Source organism: Lutjanus erythropterus, chromosome 9, assembly GCF_056507025.1.
Source record: "Lutjanus erythropterus isolate fLutEry1 chromosome 9, fLutEry1.hap2, whole genome shotgun sequence".
Lineage (NCBI taxonomy): Eukaryota > Metazoa > Chordata > Actinopteri > Lutjaniformes > Lutjanidae > Lutjanus > Lutjanus erythropterus.
This window is the reverse complement of record NC_139325.1, coordinates 9,382,248-9,404,561: the sequence shown is the minus strand read 5'-3', so window position 1 is coordinate 9,404,561 and position 22,314 is coordinate 9,382,248. Positions and strand designations below refer to the sequence as shown.

General features: G+C 40.1%; 1 protein-coding gene across 3 annotated transcripts in view; it reads right to left on the bottom strand.

The window, feature by feature from the left end:
• Positions 1-353: 353 nt before the first annotated feature.
• klhl32 (kelch-like family member 32) overlaps positions 354-22,314 on the bottom strand; it is a 40,437-nt gene continuing 18,476 nt past the window's right edge. For all 3 annotated transcript variants that reach the window (XM_084726088.1, XM_084726089.1, XM_084726090.1), the window contains 7 exons: positions 19,675-19,773; positions 15,719-15,934; positions 9,766-10,492; positions 9,538-9,596; positions 5,765-5,957; positions 4,302-4,396; positions 354-1,484 (listed from right to left, as the gene is read on the bottom strand). In XM_084726088.1, the coding sequence (XP_084582214.1) occupies positions 1,323-1,484; positions 4,302-4,396; positions 5,765-5,957; positions 9,538-9,596; positions 9,766-10,492; positions 15,719-15,934; positions 19,675-19,773 (1,551 nt within the window). In that variant the 3' untranslated portion in view covers positions 354-1,322. The remainder of the gene's footprint in view (positions 1,485-4,301; positions 4,397-5,764; positions 5,958-9,537; positions 9,597-9,765; positions 10,493-15,718; positions 15,935-19,674; positions 19,774-22,314) is intronic.

The window sequence follows — 22,314 nt, the reverse complement described above, 5'->3', positions numbered from 1 at the left end:
ACCCCTTAGGCAGCATGAGCTTGATACTACATGGGCTTGGGAACACTTTGGAAAACCATTGTCAGTAAACAGTTTGTCACTGCATCTACACATGCAAGTACAGACTCAACCATGCAAAGCGAAACTGATATATCACCATCCAGAAACGCTGTAGACTTGTCTGAGCCCAAGCCGATCTGAGGTGGACTGACAGGAAGTGGAAAAGTGTGCTGTGGTCTAACGAGAAAGACTTTCACTTTCAAAAATTCTACAATTAGTGTCCTCAGTTCCCAAAGGCTTACTGAGTGTTGTTAAAAGAAAAGTTGATTATATATTACAGGTATTACATTCAGAATGAGCATATATTTAAAAAAAGCAATAAAGATAATCAGGTTGAACATTAAATATCTTCTCCTTGTGCTGTATTCAACTGCAAATCATTGCATTCTGTTTTTGCTCATGTTTTATACAACATCTCAAATTTTTGGAACTGGGGTTTATAATATCATATACACACTGTGGAGAATATTCAACAGTTATTCTCTGAACGATGACAATGACCAGACATTCAATTGAACATAAACAGTCTTAGGTCCTGAGCATAATAAAAATCTCACAGGTCGATAACACACACATACAGTACAGTTGTGTGTCACTGCTGTTTGCAGGGAAATCAAGTAATTTGTACCTTATTTGAATAAAAACAAACTGACATGGTCATTTATGCACTGATGAGCTTCTTCCTTGGGCTCTTGACACTTGCTGGCCCAATCTGTGGTTTCAAAGTACATGCGAGTCAATGAGAAAACAGGCTTTTCAGGCCACCAAAGTGATTATAGAGGTTTGATGGAGACGTTATAGAGAGAAGTGCTCCTACAGCCTGATAATGGCTTACAAAAACAACAGTTGAGCAATTCAGTAATGTTCTGCTTACCACAAGTCACTTAATTGGTAATAGGATTGGCATTTTGTTCCTGTCTTCTTAGGGAATTGTAATCCCACAGGAGCTGCTTTTTTTCTTTACTTGCTTGCTGCGTCTTCACCGGACATCATGAATAGTGTCTCTGTCTTTGGGGAAATACAACAGATATGCTGTATTATTGAGACAGCTGCTTTTTTTTTCAGTTTCCCAGAAGCTTGCACAATAGCATGGCTCTTGTAGATCAGGAAAAGCATTGTTATTACATTTGGGTCTCAGAGAAATCCCTGTACACTTCATGTGTCAGAGATGGCAGGTTCCAGTCACGTTCGCAAACACTGACGGTTCAGAGTTGAGTTGATTTGTGTTTCCTCCATTCTCTGGTTACGTGTTCATGTTTTCTGACATTTTGTTCATTAGTGGTTTAAACAGCACCTATCCTGTGATGAGGTACTTGTAGAGTCTGTAGGTTTGGGCAGGTGAAATAAGGAGCAGGGAGGAAACAAGTTGCAATCCCGTTAGAGGCGAATGGCAGTGTTGGCCCGTAGAAAACCTCCTCCTTCCCCTCTGTGCTCAGGTCCAGCACCTGGAAAGAAGAAATGTACAGTGAATCGTATCATGTGCTTTATCTAACAAACTACCTCCAAGTACAACAGGTTAAATATGAGTTATTACATCGTGATTGTGAACTGTTTGGAGCATTTATGCTAAAAATGGTTTGGAATCTGAAAAGCTGGTTCCTAGCTGGAACCAAAAAAACAAGTTTGCCTTTGGAACCAAAATGGTTGTGTCATATTCTACAGGCGGTTGTGCATTGTGCTACACCCTCTGTTGATGATGATCCTTGATTATAGTGTTTCCACTCACAGCTAGTGGAAACACAAGCTGACACCAAGTCCAAGGTTTTTGAATGGAACCAGTTCAAGAACCAGAGCTAATTTGGTGGAAAAGGGCAATTAGTGGGTTTTGTAACAAGATAAGTTTGTAGCCAATCTAGCGGCATGGCTGCAGGGATGGCAATGTTTGTTCCAAAATCTCAACAAAAAGGACTGGAGCACATTGATTACTTTGTAGTCTTTAATAGTGCAAAATGGAGCATTTTCATTGGATAACTAATTAAACAGGATCTCAAATCTTCTGGATAATGGATCCAAGGGTAGTAGCTGCTATAGTCAGTTTTAAAGTGCCACACCCATCACATCAGATACAGAACACAAACACATCTGACAAAACAGAAGTACAGAAAGTACAAGTACTGCATCCACCATGCATGACAAATAGACCTTTTTCACAGCAGCTATTTGTCATGAAATAGCAGTTTAAGCACAGGCGTCACCAGTAATACTAATAAAACGTACAATATGTAGGTTTTGCCACTATGGGGTTTCTCAGAGTTATCTTCACTTTTAAACAACCACCATAGCTGATGAGAATCTATCTTACATGACTTTGGAAGAGGACTCAGGCACGAACAAGGTAATATTAGAGTTTTATTCACATTACGTATCGGCACTGAATTCCTTCCTAACTCTCTGATGTATCCAAAGTATCCTGTGTTTTCCCAGCACTTATAGCAGCTAGCACCTAATTAGCAACAGCTAACAGGAAACACTGTTAGCCTGAGTTTGAATATTATTGGAGACATTTGGGAGCTAAACAAAAAATATAACAGGTTTTTGACATTTTAGTGCAGCAATATAACGTACTATAGGTTCTCATCCTTACAGGTTCCAGATAGAATTCCAAAGACAGAACTGGCCCTGTAGAACCATACACCTGCCCGCTATGCAAACAATTCCCCCAGCAATCATTCCCACATTTACACAGTGAGGAAGGAGAAAATAAACGGTAAATCAACTGCACCCACAAACTGCTGTTCTGCCTTAACGGGCAAAGCTCTTTACAATTTACCTCCCATTCACCCATTCATGCACACACAACATGCTGGCACCGTAGCAGCCCGGGGTTCAGTATCCTGCTCCAGGTCACCTGAACATACAGCTACAATTTTACATACGGAGAGCTCACACAAACAGTGGAAAATGGGGGGCAAGCTAAACCACATACGTAAGGCCACACTGGATCAAGTGCTATTATCCTTCCTTGTTGTTTTTATTCAAGCGCAGTAATACAGTTTTCGCAAACATATACAGAGTCTCTAAAAGGAAATCAATCTCTCCATAGTATATATTCCTTTTACAATCACTATTCAACTTAATCTTTATAGGAAGCTTCTATTTCTTATAGCTTATTTCTTTGCTACAAGTAGTATTATACTTATACCCACAGTATCTATTACTGGGTTATTACTGTATTAATATTATTTATTTACTGTGATATGGCGTTAAAATATCACGTTGTCTCCAACAATCACCATATTCTGGTCTGCCTGTCTGTGGAGTAAACAAAATACTGATAATCCTCTAGGAGAATTCTTTCTATTGACCAGAACTGAAGGTGGTGGCTTGAATTTTATATAGGTTTAGAAATTCTTCTTTCATTGTTTTTCCTCTTACCTATAGTGCTATTTATGCATCTGGATAGTTTTGGTGTGTCTTTCTTCTCTGGAATGTAATGGAACTAGATGACACTCGGCTTGTGGTGTAGTGATTCAGTAGTATGCTAGTTCAGTAGAAAACAACAACAACAACAAACAACAAGGTCCGTTGATTGTCTTGAGTAACAGGGTCAAGATTTCTTGAAAGAAACGCCCTTTGACCACCACAAACTGAGTGCCATCTAGTTCCATAATGTTCAAGAGAAGGCGGACATTTCTACGGCTGATATCTTCAAATCAACAAAACTATCAAGATGCTCTACAATTTAAATAAGTGAACAGTCTTTTATGCTTTTATTTTGATAGGGGAGCTGAAGTGAGGACAGGACAGGTGGAGATTTGCAGCAAAGGGCTGCAGGCAGGAGTCGAACCAATGGCTGCTGCAGTCTGGAGTGGAGGTCACCTGAACGAGAGTATTTTTTAGCAAGAAATACAGCACAATGAAGAGCTGGAAAACCTTAATTACCATGAAATTCAAACCATGACACCCTACAGTCACATTTTGGAAACTGAATTATTTGAAAACCACTCGTTTGATCATGTGTGCTTAACTTGCAAACTAATACAATATTTCTGACAGCACTCGAAGGCAGCACGCACTCAAACAAATACTTCAGGCAACATTGGACACCTGTTACAGACATCTTCAATGCAGCTTTATTTTAAAGTTATGACACTTATTTTTTAGACTGATGGATGGCTGTTGCTTAATAAATGTGCTGCTGTTTCACCTCACTGTCTGAACAGCATATCATCAATAGAACAGCTGAATTCATATCACTTTATCTGATAATTCTGACATGTCACAGCTGTTGCGATGCTAAATCTAACAGTCACATTTCTCACCTGAATGCACGCCAGAGGCTCGTTGGTCCAAATGGAGTATCCTCCAACCACATAGATCCTGTCATCGTGCACCGCGACTCCAGACTCGTTTTGACCTGAGGAGGACAGAGCCGGCACAAATGTTTCACTGTGCCGAGCAGAGGGCATTCTGACAATATGACTTCCACGTCCCCCGAGAGGCACAGAGGGGAGATAAATGGAGAAAGATGGAGCAAGGGCAGGAGTGTGCGGAGAGCCAAGATTGAGCTTGCGTTCTCTTTTCTTTGACTTTGCCATAAACTTTTGCAGATATAATAGGAGAAGGAGATCCTAGAACAAAAGTAGAAAGTCATAGAGTGGAGAAGGAGCGAGGAATAGTAGAGTCACCTGAACTTTAAACCCTGTGAGCCTTCGTTGGAGACTATAACATGAAATATGAGAATATGACCAAATGCTACAGTACAGAATGTGCGCGATAGATTGTGTCTCCAGTGCCTCTAGGTCCATGCTGGTGGAGGTGGTACTCCATCCCACCTCCACCAGCATACATGTAGATGCAGCATGCCCACAGGTCCACTCCACAGTAGGGATATATGTGTTTTCATTGTATATCATCCTACCACCTACTCACAAACAGCAGGGAGGCATTATGTGTTATGTTTTTATCTAATGGGAGGAGGATAAAGCAGCGCGCTTTACTATGTTTCCAAGTACATCACTGTAATTAAAAATACACTGTGTTTAAGGTAAATAAGCATTTAAGTATTTCACCGTCACATATATATCTTCAAGACTAAATAAGCTGCAATAGAAGTTAAAGACTGGAAAAAAACGTAGGTATTCTGTATTGACTTTAACACAGAAAACAGTTAATCTGCTTCATCATGACTGTGTGGGTGTGGTTTGATCAGATTTAATCGACAGAGGCCTGACAACATGAGCAACAAGCCCACAACTGTCTTCACATTTTTTATTAAAATGCTGCTAAATCCTAATCTAAATCCTTTTCTGTCATTTGAAATAACCAAAACAGTTCCAACTTTGGCAGAAAATTGTGCTTTAATGTAGCGCCCCATCATTCATAACAGCTGATCAAGAGAGTATGTTTTCAGGCCTATAATAGAAAAGTTGGCATTTAAATATTCACTCAAGTTTTAGCTCTGTTTTGCTTTCCACACACTCCTGAAGATAATATCTGGCTCTTGAGCCACTAAATGCTCAACAATGTCACTATCATAGGGGAGTTCTGGCTACCTTTGGCTCTCTGTGCATATTTTCCCCTTGACATTTATCCATCCAGATAGTTTTTGTGTGAGTTTCAGAGTTTTTTGTTACTCAAGATAATCCACAGACCAGAGAGTCAACTGGAACTACTTTCTTTTCTACTGCAAATTGTAGTTAAAGTGTAGTTGATTAATCATCTAGAGTATAAACTGTGTGTGTGTGTGTGTGTGTGTGTGTGTGTGCTGTTCACGTTTGCCCACCCGTGAGGAGGCTGAAGGAGCAGCGCGTCCACTGGTCCAGGTCCATGTTGTAGGAGTCGATGTGGCGGACCAGAATACGGTCGTTGTTGTAGTCCAGGTCGTTCCCGCCCAGCACATAGAGCTGCCGCCTCACCGCCGCCATGACGTGGTAAACTCGCCTCTGCAACATGGGACTGCGGGCCAACCACTGGTCCTGAAAAGGGAGGCGGAGGTGGAGGTGGTGGAGAATGGATTAGAGGTGGAGGGGAGAAAGCAGATGGAGGGGAAGAAAGAGGGAAGAAAATGATACGATGCAGATGAGAAGGAGGTGAGATGTAGTACGAGGAGGGAGGGAGAGAGAAACAGAGAGGGTGGGAAGGGAAGGAGGATGAATAAGAAGATTAATATTTAAGCATATCCATGCATGGGTAATTGATGTATGCTCAGTGCTAGATAAATAACGTGACACTGGAGCTCTGGTTTGTACTAATGACTTCCCTCCCTATTTCTAATCATATGTTTCAGCCACTCCATTTTACACCGAGGATCCCTGCTCATTTCACTAAGTGTGTCGAAGCTTATTTTGTGTCAGTGTGTGTGTGTGTGTGTGTGTGTGTGTGTGTGTGTGTGTGTGTTTGATTGAGGCAGAGAATGAGAGTGTGTGTGTGTGTGTGTGTCTGCTGGGAGCTGACGGGTGGCCATCTGTTGAGGGTAGAGTGGGTGGGGGGTTGCTGTTGCTCTGGCAGGTGAATGTAGATTCATGGTGAATACAAATGAGACGCTCTCCCTCTCTCTTTCACCCGCTTCTTCGTTCCCTCGCTTCCAACGCCGACGTGTACAAACACAGACCCATATGGATGTGCACCTTACACATATACACACCGCATACCTCCATATACAGCCCTGCCGAGATCCAGCCCTCTTTAACAGCTGGCTCATATACATACACAAACACAGACTGCAGCGCGCTACATTCCACTACACTGAGGTGTGTGTGTCGCAAACGCAGAAAAGATTAATTCAATCTATTTTCATCCTGCAACAAAACAGATCATGTGTGTATTGTTGACTTTATATTTAGGATGAAAGGTTGTAACCTTATAGAAGCAGTATTGTGACCATTTACATTAAAGGACCAGTACGAGTGTTTTTGGAGCCTGTCCATTCTTGAGAAATCATGCCATTTACAAAACATTGAAAATCATTAATACCAACCCTATAATTCCATTTTTTTGTGAAAAAAATATTTCTTAAGGATTTAAATATATGAAATAGATGTAATTTATAAAATGTTTTGGTTTGCTTTCATTTTTTGCATTTCTAAACTTGCTCTGTGCCAGAAAACACCCATGTCCCAGACAAGAATTCACAACTACACAGCTTCAAAATCTAAAACTGCTGACAAAAATAGATATAAACATGTGCTGTTGTAATTATCTTTGTTTTAAAAATGACTTTTTTTTTTAATGAAAATGTTGTTAAAGTTATGTCCCACATTTATGTGATCTCTGTCAGATTTTTACAAAAGCATGATTTAATCAGACATAAAATACCCTAAGGACCCCTGTCTTTTTTTTTTTTCACTAAATAATATTGCTGTCAGATGTGGCTCAACAATATCAACTCAGTAGCCCTTCTAAATCAAAGCTAAATAAGAACGATGGTTTAAAAACACGAATAATTACATACAAACCACAAACGCAACACTTTCCTGCTGATTATATTCTAAAGCGAGCCGTGGAGTGTCATTTTTCTTATATAGTTTTTTCTGTTTTCACCAATGTCATTGGTTTCCATTAATTTCCATATGGTGTAAAAATCAATTAGCAGACTCTTGACACCTGCCTGTTGTATAATCCATCACAGTGAACGTAATGTCTGCATTCGTTTCCTGAATAAATCCATTATTGTTACACTGATGCTGTTTAAGTGCAGATTATTTTTCAAAGGTATGCACTGCATCACCTGGGTACCAGGGGAGAACCAAGTTGAAAGGATATAATTTATGTAAGGGAAATAAACAAGCTAGAATTTGCTGATGCTGCCGTGCTGACCTCTATTTCACTAAAATTTGATCTTTTATTAGTTGCTTCCTTATTTATCGTTAATGGTTGACAGAAATTGTGGGATAGGGTCAAGAATTGTTTTCACCTTCTGAAGAAGACAAAAGTTTAAGAACCACAAATTATGTCTCTGAAGGTTGTCGTTACAGCCTTATTCAGATAAGGAACAACTCTACCAAGAATCTTTATCAGTGGAAAAACAATGAAGAGTAAGAATAGTTGTGTTCACAGTAAACAGAAAAAGTAATGACAGAATTACAATATGGTGGAACATAAGCTACAGTATTACATAAACGAAGTCCATATATTTTGGAACATTACGGGTTACACAAAGTAAGTTTTAAGTCCAACAGCTGAATCAGTGTGGGAGTTTCTGGCACAATTTCGCCTCCTTACAAGGTGCACGGAGAAGGAGAACAGTCTTAAAGGGTCAACACTATAGCAACACTTGCAGCATTGAGAATATCAGACCGACACATTTGTGGTAGACCCTGATGACTGGGAACACTGTTGCCAGTTTGCACATTTGTAATGTATTACGCAGAACAATTGAAGTACAGCGCTGTCCTGCTCCTGATTTTAGACACTGATGATGGATACAGGCCAAAACATGTTGGTCTGACAATGAAGTTGTTCTTAATGCTGCAAGTGTTGCTGGAGTATTGAGCTTTTAAAACTAAACTGAATCCAAATGCTCCATGGTCAGTAAAAAAAATCAATTTAGAACTTTAATTTTTGATTAATTGGCAACTTGGTGGAAGTGCGATAAGCAGTGAACTTAGCACTAACATGGAGACCTACATGAGATCTACACATCCAGTAAACAGGTTACATCATTAAAGGGACAGTTCACCCCAAAATCTAAAATACATATTTTCCTCTGGCCGTAGTGCTATTTTTACATCTACTCTGTTTTGGTGCCAGTTGCCGATTTCTTGAGATATCATGTCTGCCTTCTTTTGAATACTATGGAACTAGACGGCACTCACCTTGTGACGCTCAGACGCTCAGAAATCATGACCCGGTCACTCAGAATAATCCAAATCCTAATCTTTTTTGTGAGCAGCTTCATGTAGGACCTACTTTCTTTGTACCGGGAAAATAAAGTAGTTCCTTCATATCTATGGAAGTCTGTATGGCCGACAACTCCCACCAAAACAATCTAGATGGATGAATAGCACTACAGAGGGAAAATTTCTATGTCTAATTTTAGGGTCAACTGTACCTTTAACTTTGATTAAAAGTCACATTTCTTTGTCCACTTGCTGAATGTAAGTCTAATATTAACTGTGCTCTTTTGCTGAGCCAGCAGAGACTGTGCAGTGGTTTTATCAGACTGTTTTTAGTGAAGAAAGCCTGCCGCTGTTTGAAACAGCACTGCTGAGAACTGTGAGGGTGAACCAAAGCAGCATAGCTGTGGGCCGTACGTGTTTGATGATCATTTTTTTATAGTATTACTATTATTGCTATTCTATTGTTGTTTTGGGGTTGAGTTTAATATCTGCCTTTTTATTTATTAATTTAATTTATACAATAAATCTAAAACTTTGCAGTGTAATTGAAATAAACAATTGTCTGGAATGATGAACTTTTGCAATAAAGTAATAAAAACTTTATTTTAAAGTAATTTTGGTCTATATCAGTGTCAGTGTATATGTCGTCTGATATGTGCCAATATTTTTACAGGACACAATGTAGGTTGTTTAATATAATATTGTCCAGTCACTTTACCTGGTCTGGGTCGTACACCATCAGTCGATTCTGGTACTGAGCTGTATTTGTCACCCCACCTGTAAAACAAAAGAAACAACACTCTTGGATTTATCAGAGAGTAAAAGAGTTTGGTACAATAAAGCTTTGAATATCTGAACTACATGTCAAGATTGTGTCTGAGTAGAGTAAAGGTAAATGTACTGAGTGTGTGAATATCTTGAGTCCTTCTTTATTATCTCTCTGTACCTGAGACCCAGAGCAGGTTGTCAGCCACACAGCCGGCGTGGCAGGACAGTGAGCGGTCAAAGGGCTGGACAAACATCCATTTGTTCCTCTTGGGACAGTAGCGCTCCACAGAAGGCAGCACCTGCCTCAGCTCGTTCCTGCCCCCCACTGCGTACAGGTACTGACCCAGAGCACCCAGGACAAAGTGTTCTCTGCAGGCCTTCATGGGGGCAATCTCTGTCCAACAGTTGCCCCTGGGGTCGTATCGGCAAGCAGTCCTTACCGCACACGTCCTCCCGGTGGCGTGCTCCACCTCGCCACCCACAACAAACAGGAAGTTCCCCATCACTGCCACACAGTGGTGGCTGCGCCCGGTGGGCATGGGCGCCAGCTCGCTCCAGTTCGACCCCCCGGCGACACGTACGTGCTCCTGAGCAGCTGGGTTGAAGTACCGCAGCTCCCTGACTCTGCTCACCTCCCGCTTCCGGCCGCCAGCGATGTAGAGGGTGAGAGACTGGAAACGAGGCCTGGTGCGGGCCGACTGGCGGAGGGGCTGGGCGAAGGTGGCGTGGTGGTAGTCCAGGGCCTCCTCCACGAGGGCGGCAGCAGTCGGGCTGGACTGGACCAGAGGGTGGCTCCGGGCAAGGTGGTGCAGTGTGGGGACGTCCATCAAGCCATAGCGAACGTGTTGGAGAAGATCCTCAGTGTACTGATAGCGACAGTCGTGTTCCAGCCACAGAACGACCAGCTAGAAGCAGATTGAAAGAGAAGAACTGTATAAACTGAGGTATGGACTGTGTCAACAGACATTCACACCGTCTCAGAATGAAAATAAAGTTAAAAATGTCATATAAAATTAGTCTAAAGTTTGACCCAAATTTAGTGTTACACCCAGTTCACTTATTAGGTGACTGCTTAGCGGGCCTGTATTAAAAAATAGAGTGACAAGACCATTCAGCATTTTGTTTTGTTGTATGGAAGCCCTGAGAGGCAAAAGTCAGATCTAACAGGGTTACTGCAGGTCTTCAAAAGTCTAAAATCCAATAATGTGCATTTTAGCCCTGAAAAATGTCTTAATATATCTTAAAATGTCTTAAATTTTGACAGGTCTTAAAAGTTGGCTGAATCATGAAGTTAACATTACTTTTAGAAAGTTGCACCAGCATCTCATTTTTCAATGTCTTTTGGTGAAAAATAATTGATGGAGTCTTAAGAACCACAAAATGAACCTGAGATGCACTCCGATTTTACTTCATATTCTTTGTACATTTAATCTGCACATGAATGTGAAACAGATCTTTAAAAGTCTTGAATTTGACTCGTTGAAACCTGCAGAAACTCTTTTTTTTTGTCAGGGTCAAGTGTTTGTTGTTGTAATACTCATTTTGGCCATAAGAAACTGTAATGCACCACTACGACATGTTCTAAACAGGACTAAAAGTATTCATGTTTTCTTCCAGATGAATTTTAATTACTCTGTGGACTCGAGGTAGATATATATTACATATCGTGCGCTGGGAAGTTATGTAGCATTACTGTCACAACTTTCTTCTGGCTGGAAATGCATTTTCATTGGCACTAACCTGACACCAGTATTAAAATACAAAACTTTCTCTTCTGCTGGCAAAACCTTTTCCCCCACCTGTTCCACGGATGAAATAAGAAATCAAGCAAAAACATACCCTGATGTCGACACTATTTGTGAGCGATGTAGGCAGCTCCCTGCGACTCTGGCGTGTATGTTCTGGCTCTGTCCTAAATTAACTACTGGAAATCTATTTTCCAAACTCTATCTGATGTTTCTGGGCCAAGTGATGGAACCGGATCCCTTGACTGGCATATTTGGTGTCTCAGGAGAGAGCTGTGCTCTTAAGGGAGTTAATCACACAGCTGCAGCCTTTAGAGTGTTATTATAATAGCATGTAGGCTAATTCTCCTAAACTGGAGAAACCCACAGCCTCATACATAAACCCAGGTTTATGCCTCGTGGCTCTGCCAATAAATTTAAGAAAATGTGGCATCCCTTCCTGGTCTATACCGAATCTAAGCTTTAAATCTCTGTATACGCAACTTTCAGTCCTACAGTCATCGTCGTCTTTTCCATGCACCACATCAATGAATCTCCTCATAATGAATTCTTAAGCAACTTGAATCCATCCTTCATTTTGTGTGTCTTTGGTTTGCCTTTAATCCTCTGTCAATCATTTTTGTCCTTCTTGCTCTACTTGTAAAACACAAAAATGTTAGTTGCTTTGAATTTAATGTGCAAAACTTACTTATCCAAAGACCAACAAGCAGAAAAAGAGGGGGAAAAATGAAGGAACTTAGAAATATGATCTTTTCACCTGTTCTTAAGTCATAAACACATGAGAGAAAACTAATTTGAAAATGGATTGCCAGATTTTTTTTCTCACTTGCCGCTCAAAGATTCTGTATATTTGCCATAAATTTGGCAACCAAAAAACAACAAAACATTTTAATGTACATTCTGATGGCTATATCAAAATTCGTTAAAATATGATTTAAATTGTGGTACACTGTTATAAATTCTTTGTGATTTGTCCCTTTAGCAAGTTCAATGAGTTGAACCATTTTAATAGTGTTTTGCTGCTTTGACATTTCAGAAGAAAGAGGAGGGTCCAAAGACATTATTATTATCAACCCTAACATTTGAAACATAAGGGTCAGCCCCCTCCTCACCGGCCTCTTAAAAGGGGGTAAGAAGAGGAGGTAAAGAACAGAGAGAAGGTGGAAGGAATAACAAGTGCAAGAGGAAAATAAAGAGAAGTGAGCGTGAAAAGAAGGAACGATGAGAGGAATGAGTGGAAAAAACAGGAGAGAATCTGAGAAAAATGAGTGTAGGATTGCTAATCATAATTATTTCTCTAGACACCTATGGGCTATGATGGCAAGACTGAGGCAAGCCAGCACTGCATCTATACTTGCCAACACACACACATACACACACACACACACACACACACACACACACAAGTACTTATTAATCAGTAGCATTCAATATACAGACTGTAAATATCCACAGGCACCCTCCTTTGTTTAATGCAGGCGGACTGGGTTGCAGAGAAGGGATTTAATTGAACTTGAGAGCGATGGAAGGTTATTTAGCTGCGACGAGGTGTGAATGTGGGCGAGATGACTGGAGATCACTGATACCATTATCAGGAAAACAAAGTGGTTTTTAACGTAATCAGTGCAGAGACTGAGAACTTCATAGCCCACCGCAGAATAAAGGCAAGTTTTGGGGGCAGCGGAGACTGGGGATCATGCCGTTTTCAGAGGATGATCACACACAAAATTCACCAGAAATCAAAACACAGCATCAGGTGTGTGATGTATAGACAAATCCTCAATGTATGCTGAGCAGCTTTTCCTTCATTTCTCCTTCAATCCTCTAAAGGAGTGAATATGCAACAAACATGCAAGTCAGGATTGTCTTTTTGTGGTATCTGTGCCACTCTCCTGTCTCTACCTCCCTTTCTCTATCGCTCACCCCGCCTCTATCCTCCTCATTGCTCTGAAGTGACAGTATATGTGTGTGTGTTTCTGAGCGCATGTGTGTGTGTTAGCGTGTGCACTACGGCAGCTGACTGTGAAGGTCACGCTGCATCACACAACTTCCTCAGGGCACAGAATAAATCAACTCCTTCTCCCTCCTTCCCCTCCGCTCTGAAAGAGAAAGCGCGAGTGTGCGTGCGTGTGTGTGTGTGTGTGCGTGTGTGAGACCACAAAAGAGAGGGTAAGAGAGAGTGAGGGAAGGAGATAGTGAGTGAGAGAGGTAAGGGGGGGGGGGGAGCAGAAGAAAGGCAGAGCAAAGGATGGCAAGAAAGACGAGAGAGGAAAAAAAACAAAGCCAGAGAAAATGTGATTTCCAGAGCGTGAGAGACTCTAAGAAAACTCTGAGTGACAATGATTGACGGCCAAGCTATATCGGTCCCGTATTGGCGCGCGTACCCCCCACCCCATCCCCCCCCACCCTTTCGGCCGTTCGCTTCCGTCTGATGCCCAAATTAACCTTCTGGGCGAAGTGAAGGAGGCCCAAAGCAGCCTAATCAGAGGCTGATTATGGCGGCGGCGGCTGGCTAAAGGGTCAGGGTAATTGTGCCATCAGAGGCCTGATTGTTTTCAATCAGACGGGCGGCCGAGTGACAGCTGGGGGATTGGGGCCCTGATGGAGCCGCGGTGGGCCTAATCAGAGAAGGGGAGAAAGACAGAGAGGGAGAGAGATCGGACGGCGGGGGGAGGGCGGGAGGGGGGAGGCTGATTGGTGCAAATGAACAGTCAAAACAGTAAAGTCCCCACCCCGGTACTGCCGCTTCACTCCACAATCCTCGGCAGTTCATGGCACACGCACATGCACACACACGCTCACATGGATGCATGGACTGACACACATGCACAGTCCTTCCTACTGCATATTCACATTAAAGGAGCAATATGTAAGACTCTAGTATTCAATACTGCAGTCCAAATAGTGACTCGGAGCCAAAGAGGTTGGATTCCTATTTAATATACGATCTGTGGTTGAAGCAAATTGTTTCCCCCTGCCGCCTCCCTCCCCAGACTTGAAGCTCAGGCAGGTTTTTTTGTAGGCTGCAAGGACACAAGTGCAAGAAGAGTGCAACATTATATTTTGACAATGACAAGAGACAAGTCCTTGACTGTAAGTTAATCAGCTGTTTATAACTGTTAGTGATCAATCGATGTAACGCTAAGCCCATTAGCCCAAAAACAAAAGCCCACTGCTCAGAAAATGCAAGCTTTGGAGTTTAAGTTCGGCGACTCCCTGCCTTACTGCCTGCAAGACTCCATTAACATTTTGCTCAATTTAAACGTTATAAACATCTACTGCTTCTATAAGATTATTAATGATTTCTTACTAATCACAAACAGACACTTACTCATCCGGCAAATATTCTGCATTAATTTTAACTCTAATAAATGTGAAATAAACATTCTGTCCTGAAAATTTAAATTTGAAAGGAGAATGTGCTGGCTGTAGCACCGCTGTCAAAGAAGCCGGTATTTCAACTTAGCATGTTTCGTTAATTTCTGATGACATAACATGGTCATTTAAAGATTCAGTACAAGTAAATATTAGAACCAGACCAACATATCAGTCCACTGATACTTTCCCAACATTGGCCTATCACTGCTGTATCGGTCTAGAACGGTATCGGCATATATGTTGTCCAATATGTGCCTGTATGAAAACTCTTTTTGTAACCAGACATAATGCAAATTATTTTTATTTGGTAAGCTTTATAGGCAGCATTGTATGTATATTCTTCTACGTTCAGGTTTAACAAGTACATATATTTTGTTATATTTATGTTTTAGAATTTATAGTTATTTAAAATTACTAAAAATAACAGTGCAAGTTTACTTTTTCAGTGCACTTGCATAATTTTGGATGATAATGTATTGTTAAAGTCTAAGATATCCTGCCTCTCTTTTATGTCTTTGTCAAGCGTTTGATAACCATTTTTGCAGGCTCATTGCAAAGATGTGTGTGTGTATATATGTGTACATTCTGTATAAAGAATATTGGCCATTATATTCATATCAGATTTTTTTCCCTCTCATATGAGTATCAGCCCTAAAAAGCCAGTATTAGTTGGGCTCTAGTAAATATTTTACATATTTCTCTTTTAATATAAGCAAACGGTGCAAGGAGATGCAGCTGGCAGTGTTTAATATGTTGTTTAGTGCTCTGTGTGTGTGTGTGTGTGCTGTGTACTGTGTCATGCATTTCTATCTGTGTTTGTTTTATATACTGAATAATTTGGTGCCAAGACACAATGTGTTCACATTTACAAGCTGAGATGATTGTTTCTCACTTTATTTTTCATCAAAATATTACCATAAGATCACACTTTAACACCTTAATACTGCATCACATGTCTCTACTTGCATGGAAGACCCATGACCGCACACACGCACACTCTTCCAGTACCTTCCATATCTCCTCCTCGCTCAGGGAGGTGAGGCGGTCGCTCTTCAGCACCTCCCTGAGGAGGCGGTAGGGCAGCTGCAGGGCCTCGTCCTGCCTCGTCTGGCTCAGCTCAGACAGATGCTCCACCAGGAAGCCCACCACGGCCTCCTCTAGGGCGGGGAGGTGGAACAGGTCGGCCACGCGGTACAGCTCCAGGTAGTTCACACTGCTCAGCTCCTGCACAGGGAATACATAAAACATACAAATGAAGGCACGCATTCACTATTAATGTTTTCTTCAGTACTTACAAGCAGGTAAATATATTATGTCCTACATATTATACTTTTGTTAGGAGGTACATTCAGTCAAAACATGTGTAAGATTTTATTTTATCATCACCATCATTTTACAAGAATGTGTCACGTTTACCAGTTGTCGATATCTTGTTTGAGTTTTTTTCAACTCATCTAGAGGAGCTGGATAAACATGCTCATCCCGATACATATATGCATATATAGGCCACGTGTATACAGTATGTTTACATTAACTTTGGGTTTTAGAGCTGCAATGTTTAGTCAGCTAATCAACTAGTCAATCGACAAAAGAATAATCGCCAACTATTTTGATAATTGATTAATTGTTAAAGTAATTTTTCACGCAAAATTGGCAGAAAATGCTGTTTTAATCCTCTCAAATAGTGAGATTTTCTGCTATCACATTAAACTGAATATCTTTGGGTTTCGGACTTACAAAACAAGATGTCTAAAGACATCATCCTGGACTCTGAGAAACTGGGATGGACATTTTTCACTATTTTCTGACATTTTATGGAACCAATGATTAATAGATTCAGCCAGAAAATAATCAGTTGCAGCCCTAGTAGGCTGATGTAAATGACAACATCACAGATGCCATAAGTAGGGACAGACAGAGAGAAAAGAAGGAGGGGAGAGGAGCTAAATAAGGACTGACTAGTGGAATAAGACTGCCATCTTCTGGTTGTCCTTCTGCACATACAGTATAAACATACATCAGCTTACATCACCTGCTTCTGTTCAACCTGTTATAATGTAATACCTTAATTGATCTGTATTTTAAAATAGATATTTTACACTAAAATTGTGTCCATTTTAATTTTACTACTTCAGTTTTACAGAAAAAAAGGTATGCACTGTGTCTGAAAATTCTCTGCATTGACATTTAAAATAAATGAGATTAAAGGTTCTTATTAAATATTACAATGATGATTATACAAATAACACCAAGTATCACATATACTGTACACAACAGTCAAAATGTGCCACTAAAACAATTTCAGATCAATGACTTCTAGTGCTTCACACAGCAAGTGTAGTATTGATCAGTTCATCAATATCCAAATGACTGCACATCAGTCTCCATTATATCAGAGGTGGATGATCCCGATTGGCTTATTTTCTATCGTTTGGTCCAGTGTGTAATATTATTGGTCAAGCTTTGCCATCTACTATGCACGCTAACCACAGTCAACTGACATGTGTTCTGCAAATGAGGATGTTAGCAGGTAAAGAGATGAACAATCAATGATTTATTCAGGAGTTTATTGTTTTGTTTAATATTTATAGTGAGGCTGATCACTATGCAAATTGATAGAAGCTTTTTCAACCACCAGATGGCACTTTTGAGCTGAGTTTATTGTGATGTGACTTAAAAGATTTGCATGGTAAAATATAAAGTATATAAAAAATGATACTACTGTGGCAGCAGAGATTTGAGATGCACAAGCTTAAGTAGTACATATAATTAATAATGTAGCATATGTATATGCCTGTAATTAAGTGATTCTAAAACCACTGCAAAATGCATGAACTCCAGGGAAACATACACACTGTGAATCAAATACCTCAGAGCAATTCCACTCTGCAACAGCCTCAACCTGATCTGTCTTTATCTCCAGCAGCGTTTGGCAGCGTACCCAGAGGACAGGAGGCTGACTTTAGCTCCGTTCCAACAAATCCATCTTGGTCCTCAGTGATAAAATACACGAAACAAGCGGCAGGGTGGCCCAGTTCTCGAGGAGACACCTTAGCTGACAGGCATCCAACCCACTAAAGCGTCCTTGATCAACACACTGAGTCTGTACCGCCTTCAACCTCCCTGTGGATTAGGATACTCACCAGACCATTAAATACAGACTGCAGTAGACTGGACACTGTTAATTTTTGATAAATACAGCACTTTTTTTTAAGTTACTTTTGACATCAAACTTTGAGGTGATGTTAGTTTGAAAGAACAGCATTTTGGAAGATATACACTTATTTGCTTTCTTACTTAGCTTTAGATGTGGAGATCAATACAATACCAGTCTCATATCTATATGTTGAATATGAAGCTAAATCTGGTAGACAGTTAGCTTAGCTTATGGAAGGTGATCAGATGGAAGATGGAAGGTAGTCAGCGAGTACCGAAAAATTTCAGAAAAGTTGAGAAAATGTTTTTTTTTTCCTAATTTTCAGGGAATAAGTTGCAGTGATTAAAGAGTATAAAAAAGACCACCTCTAATGTTTTATCATATTTGAGATCTGAAAACAAAACTCCATTAAGTGACAAGTAATAACAAAGTAATAATGAAACACCACCTTAAAACCAACATTTTTACACTTCACTTTTTGTGCTGATTAAATAAATGAGTTATAATTTGTTAATTAGCAAGCTTTAGAGGTACTGGCATATTTTGTTACCACTAGATAGAGCTGGGCTGGCTGTTTCCCCGTTTCCAGTCTTTGTGCTAAGCTAAGGTTTCCTGGCTTTATCTTAATGTATGGCTCCCACCAATACAGCAAATCAGTATATTTCCCAAGATGTTGAACTATTCATTTATTGATGTACTGTGCACAAGTGTCATTTGTTTCTTCACTATTTTTTATACACTTCTTCTGTTATGATATGATAATAATAACAATAATAATAATAATAATAAGGATGAACAGCATCGTGTTGATATGATACAGGTGATCGCCTGATGCTGGTTGCTCTTTCACTCATCTTTTACTCCTTTACAGTGAAAGGATGGGGAGGCCACATGAGCATTTTTGTCATAAAAAAGAAGCAGTCAGTATCAGTATCTTCTCCAAAATCCCAGTTTAAAATTATATTTTCTACAGTAGCGGAATTATCTAATCTTCTTGGTATGGAATGAATAGCGGATATGATCAGTAATACAATTCTTTGAATTAAGATCAAAATTTCAGCATGATGCATATGGAGCCAAGTCAGAACGGTACTGAGCAGCCCAATGTGAGAAGCTTTTGAAGCTCGGGTTCTCCATATCCATGTCATGAACTCCTTAAGATAATGAATTCAATAATTAATTGTGAGGCACTGTACTGTATACCCTCTTTAGGGTAAGTGTTGCATAATGTGTTATTGTAACATATTGTACTTTTTGTTGCTGTTATGGTTGCTGTTGTAGCTTCTATCTTAAATGTAAACATGTAAACTAAAGAAAACAAATGAATAAAAATAAAATGAAATTAGAGCATATTTTCCATAATAATGATGAGGCACTTCCATGACGTGAAAAACCTGGTGCATGCATCTCTGTTGTTTGTCTAAAGGTTGATACTTTTCAGTATCTAGTACAGAGGAAAATTGCATTTTAATACCAATACAATAAGGGTGTGAGATGAGTCTTCACATAAAATCTATTCCACTTCAAATGAAGTGGCCCGTTTGTAAATTTCCTTCATATTCCCCGCAGACAGGATTAAATCACTTTGACTGTTCCTGAGTGGACCTGAACGCACCTTTCAAAACTCCAGGATATTACAGGATTTCCATTAACCTGATGAGACCTCTAGTGTGCAGCAGTTATTCCTCTGACTCCTCTTATTTTGTCCCCAGCTCACACACAAGAGGTCAGTGTTGTATACGTGTGTGTGTGTGTGTGTGTGTGTGTGTGTGTGTGTGTGTGTGTGTGTGTGTGTGTGTGTGTGTACCTGGATGAGGTAGTGGGAGCAGAGGCTGAGGAGCTCCAGCAGCTGAAGGTGACTGCCTGCAGACAGGACGTCTTGGATCACCGCTGGCTCCAGCAGGATCTGTCCAGAGGAGATAACCAAGGACTTCAGTCTCACTTTCACTGCAGCTGGGCTGCAGTTAGTGAGCAGACTCAAGACTTAAGTATAGACTTTATGGCATTCTAATGCTAATCTTTTTTTAAATAACGTCATTGTAATTGTCATTTGGTATTGTTATACTCATTCAGAGGAAATGAAACTGTATGGAAAGCGGTTTATCATGTTAATAGGTAAGCAGGTACTCTTCGTCATATCAACCTTTACATGCATGTAGCATCCAGTCTTCATTTATTAGCTGCACTGTAAAGTCCGTCACTGACCTAATGACTAAGTAATGAAGTTACGCTATTGGTCAGTTGAATGTTTGAGTTTCCACGTTGGCTGTTGCTGATTCAAAATTAGTAGGTGCAAACAGTCCACAACAACTGCTGGGCAGACTGTATTAACTAATAACTTTGGTGATCACCCTGACTTTTCATCTGGCACTATAACAGGTCAACATTTTAATTTGTTTGTTTTATTTGCCATATACGATAGTTAATTGCATTCCTCTGTTCCACTCTTTTTGGAGTTCTTGGGCTCTGGAAAAGTGTATTAAATGATTAGCTGAAGCTCTATTTTTGACTCTATTTTTTGTGTTTAATAAGAGCCAGTCTTCAAGCAGTTACAGTAGTCCATGTGTAATAGGACTAACTAGCTACTAACGATTATTTTCTTAGTCGATTATTTTCTTGATTAATTGATTAATAGTTGTTTGTTTTAGAAAGTCAGAAAATTGTGAAAAATATTTCCTAAAGCCTAAGATGACGTCCTCAAATGTCTTGTTTTATTCACAATCCAGAAGTATTAAGTTAACTGTCAGGGAAGAGTAAAGAAAATAGCAAATATTTACATTTAAGAAGCTGGAATCCAAGAATTGTGACCTTTTCTTTTAAAAAATTACTCAGACCGATTAATCAGTTATCAAAATAGTTGGTGATTAATTTAATAATCGATTAATTGTTGCAGCTCTAATGTGTAACACAGCACAATATGTTTAAACATAGAATATAGGCAGATGTTATCGTCACCAAGAAGTCAGTAGCCAGCAACACTATTTGCACCAGGGGTGTGATAACCAATGTTGCTATTTACACCCAGGTGTATGCAGCCTAGCACAGAAAACAAACCAAGATATTTTCCTAAACCTAACCAAGCAGGTGTTTTGTCTAAATGTAACTAAGTTGCAACTGATTGTTTAAGAGTCCTGTGTTTAACCCACTCATCCACCATGATCTCTTCTCTACAAAAACTTGTTTCAGCTAAACTAGGGGGTCGGGTGTAAATAGCTGGATAGTTGCTGTGTGTGTGGGTGCAAATAAACACTCCATAAAGGAGGCATATTGGGCTATACTAAAAGCTATCAAAATGCCAATGTTTTACCAATAGTATGTTCTGGAAAAGGATAAGTGGGATGTTTGGAAAAGCACCCATGTATTTAAGGGTTAGGTCAGTCAAGTTTAAAACCAGGCAGTGTATTTTATGTCCAGTTTCATTATTTGATTTGGTTTTGAGTGCATTTTAGTTCAGAATAATTGAGAATTGTGTCTCTACTGCAGATTATTTAAGATGTTTTGGATGGTGCAATAGAGACAGGCAAAGTGAGTGTGACAGATTGTACAGCATAACAAGGACTGCTCTACCAATGTGCTTGATTCACCATTATCACCCGCCCAGCAAAACAACATATTCAGGCAATTACTACAGCACTGATTCTGCCAAAATGCTTCCTGTAGAGCTGAATGAATAGCAGCTGAGAGCATCCTTCTGTTTCCTCCATAATAGTCAGCCATACGCATTCAACATAAATGCAGCCAATTCATATCTCTAGGTGCTCTGGAGCAGGGCCAGATATTATGTACTTTATGGAGGGCAAACTGCCTTTCTTGTTTGTCTGCTCTGCAGCACGCAAACAGAACCACACAGAGTTAAATGCACTATTAGTCAGTGCAGTAATAGCCCAATCAGACTAAACGTGCTCCCTGTTACCTCTCACACAGAGGACTCACCTACTCCAGGTGAAATTTTGGTAATGTTTTAAAGGGTAGGAACAAACCTTGGATAATCCATTCAGCAGCACTGCCCTACATAGCCACAGAGGCGTGACTGCATCAGTAGTGAAAGTGAGAAAAAAAAAATGACTTCATCATTTGTCTCCCTCGCCTCTCACTACTGTTGATACAGTAGTGGGCTGAATATTGTCGAGCAGCTCTCATGGGGATCATTTTTGCTTCAGCCTACTCATTAGTTATGATTTTTGAAAACGGAAAAAGCAGCAGGCTTTCATCCTAACAGAACAAATAGAAATGTACTACTTTCTTCTGGTGCCCATTTGTCCAGCCTCTATGCTTAATCACATGCTTTACTGCATAGATATACGCACATTATTTGACCACTTTAGCATTCATGTAAACAGTTCATTGGAAATCATTAAGCAGTTTGTGTATGATTAAGTATTTTCCCAGTAACTAAAGCCATTTAGGAAAAAAACACAGTGAGCTTTGCTGATAAGTATTTTTTTCT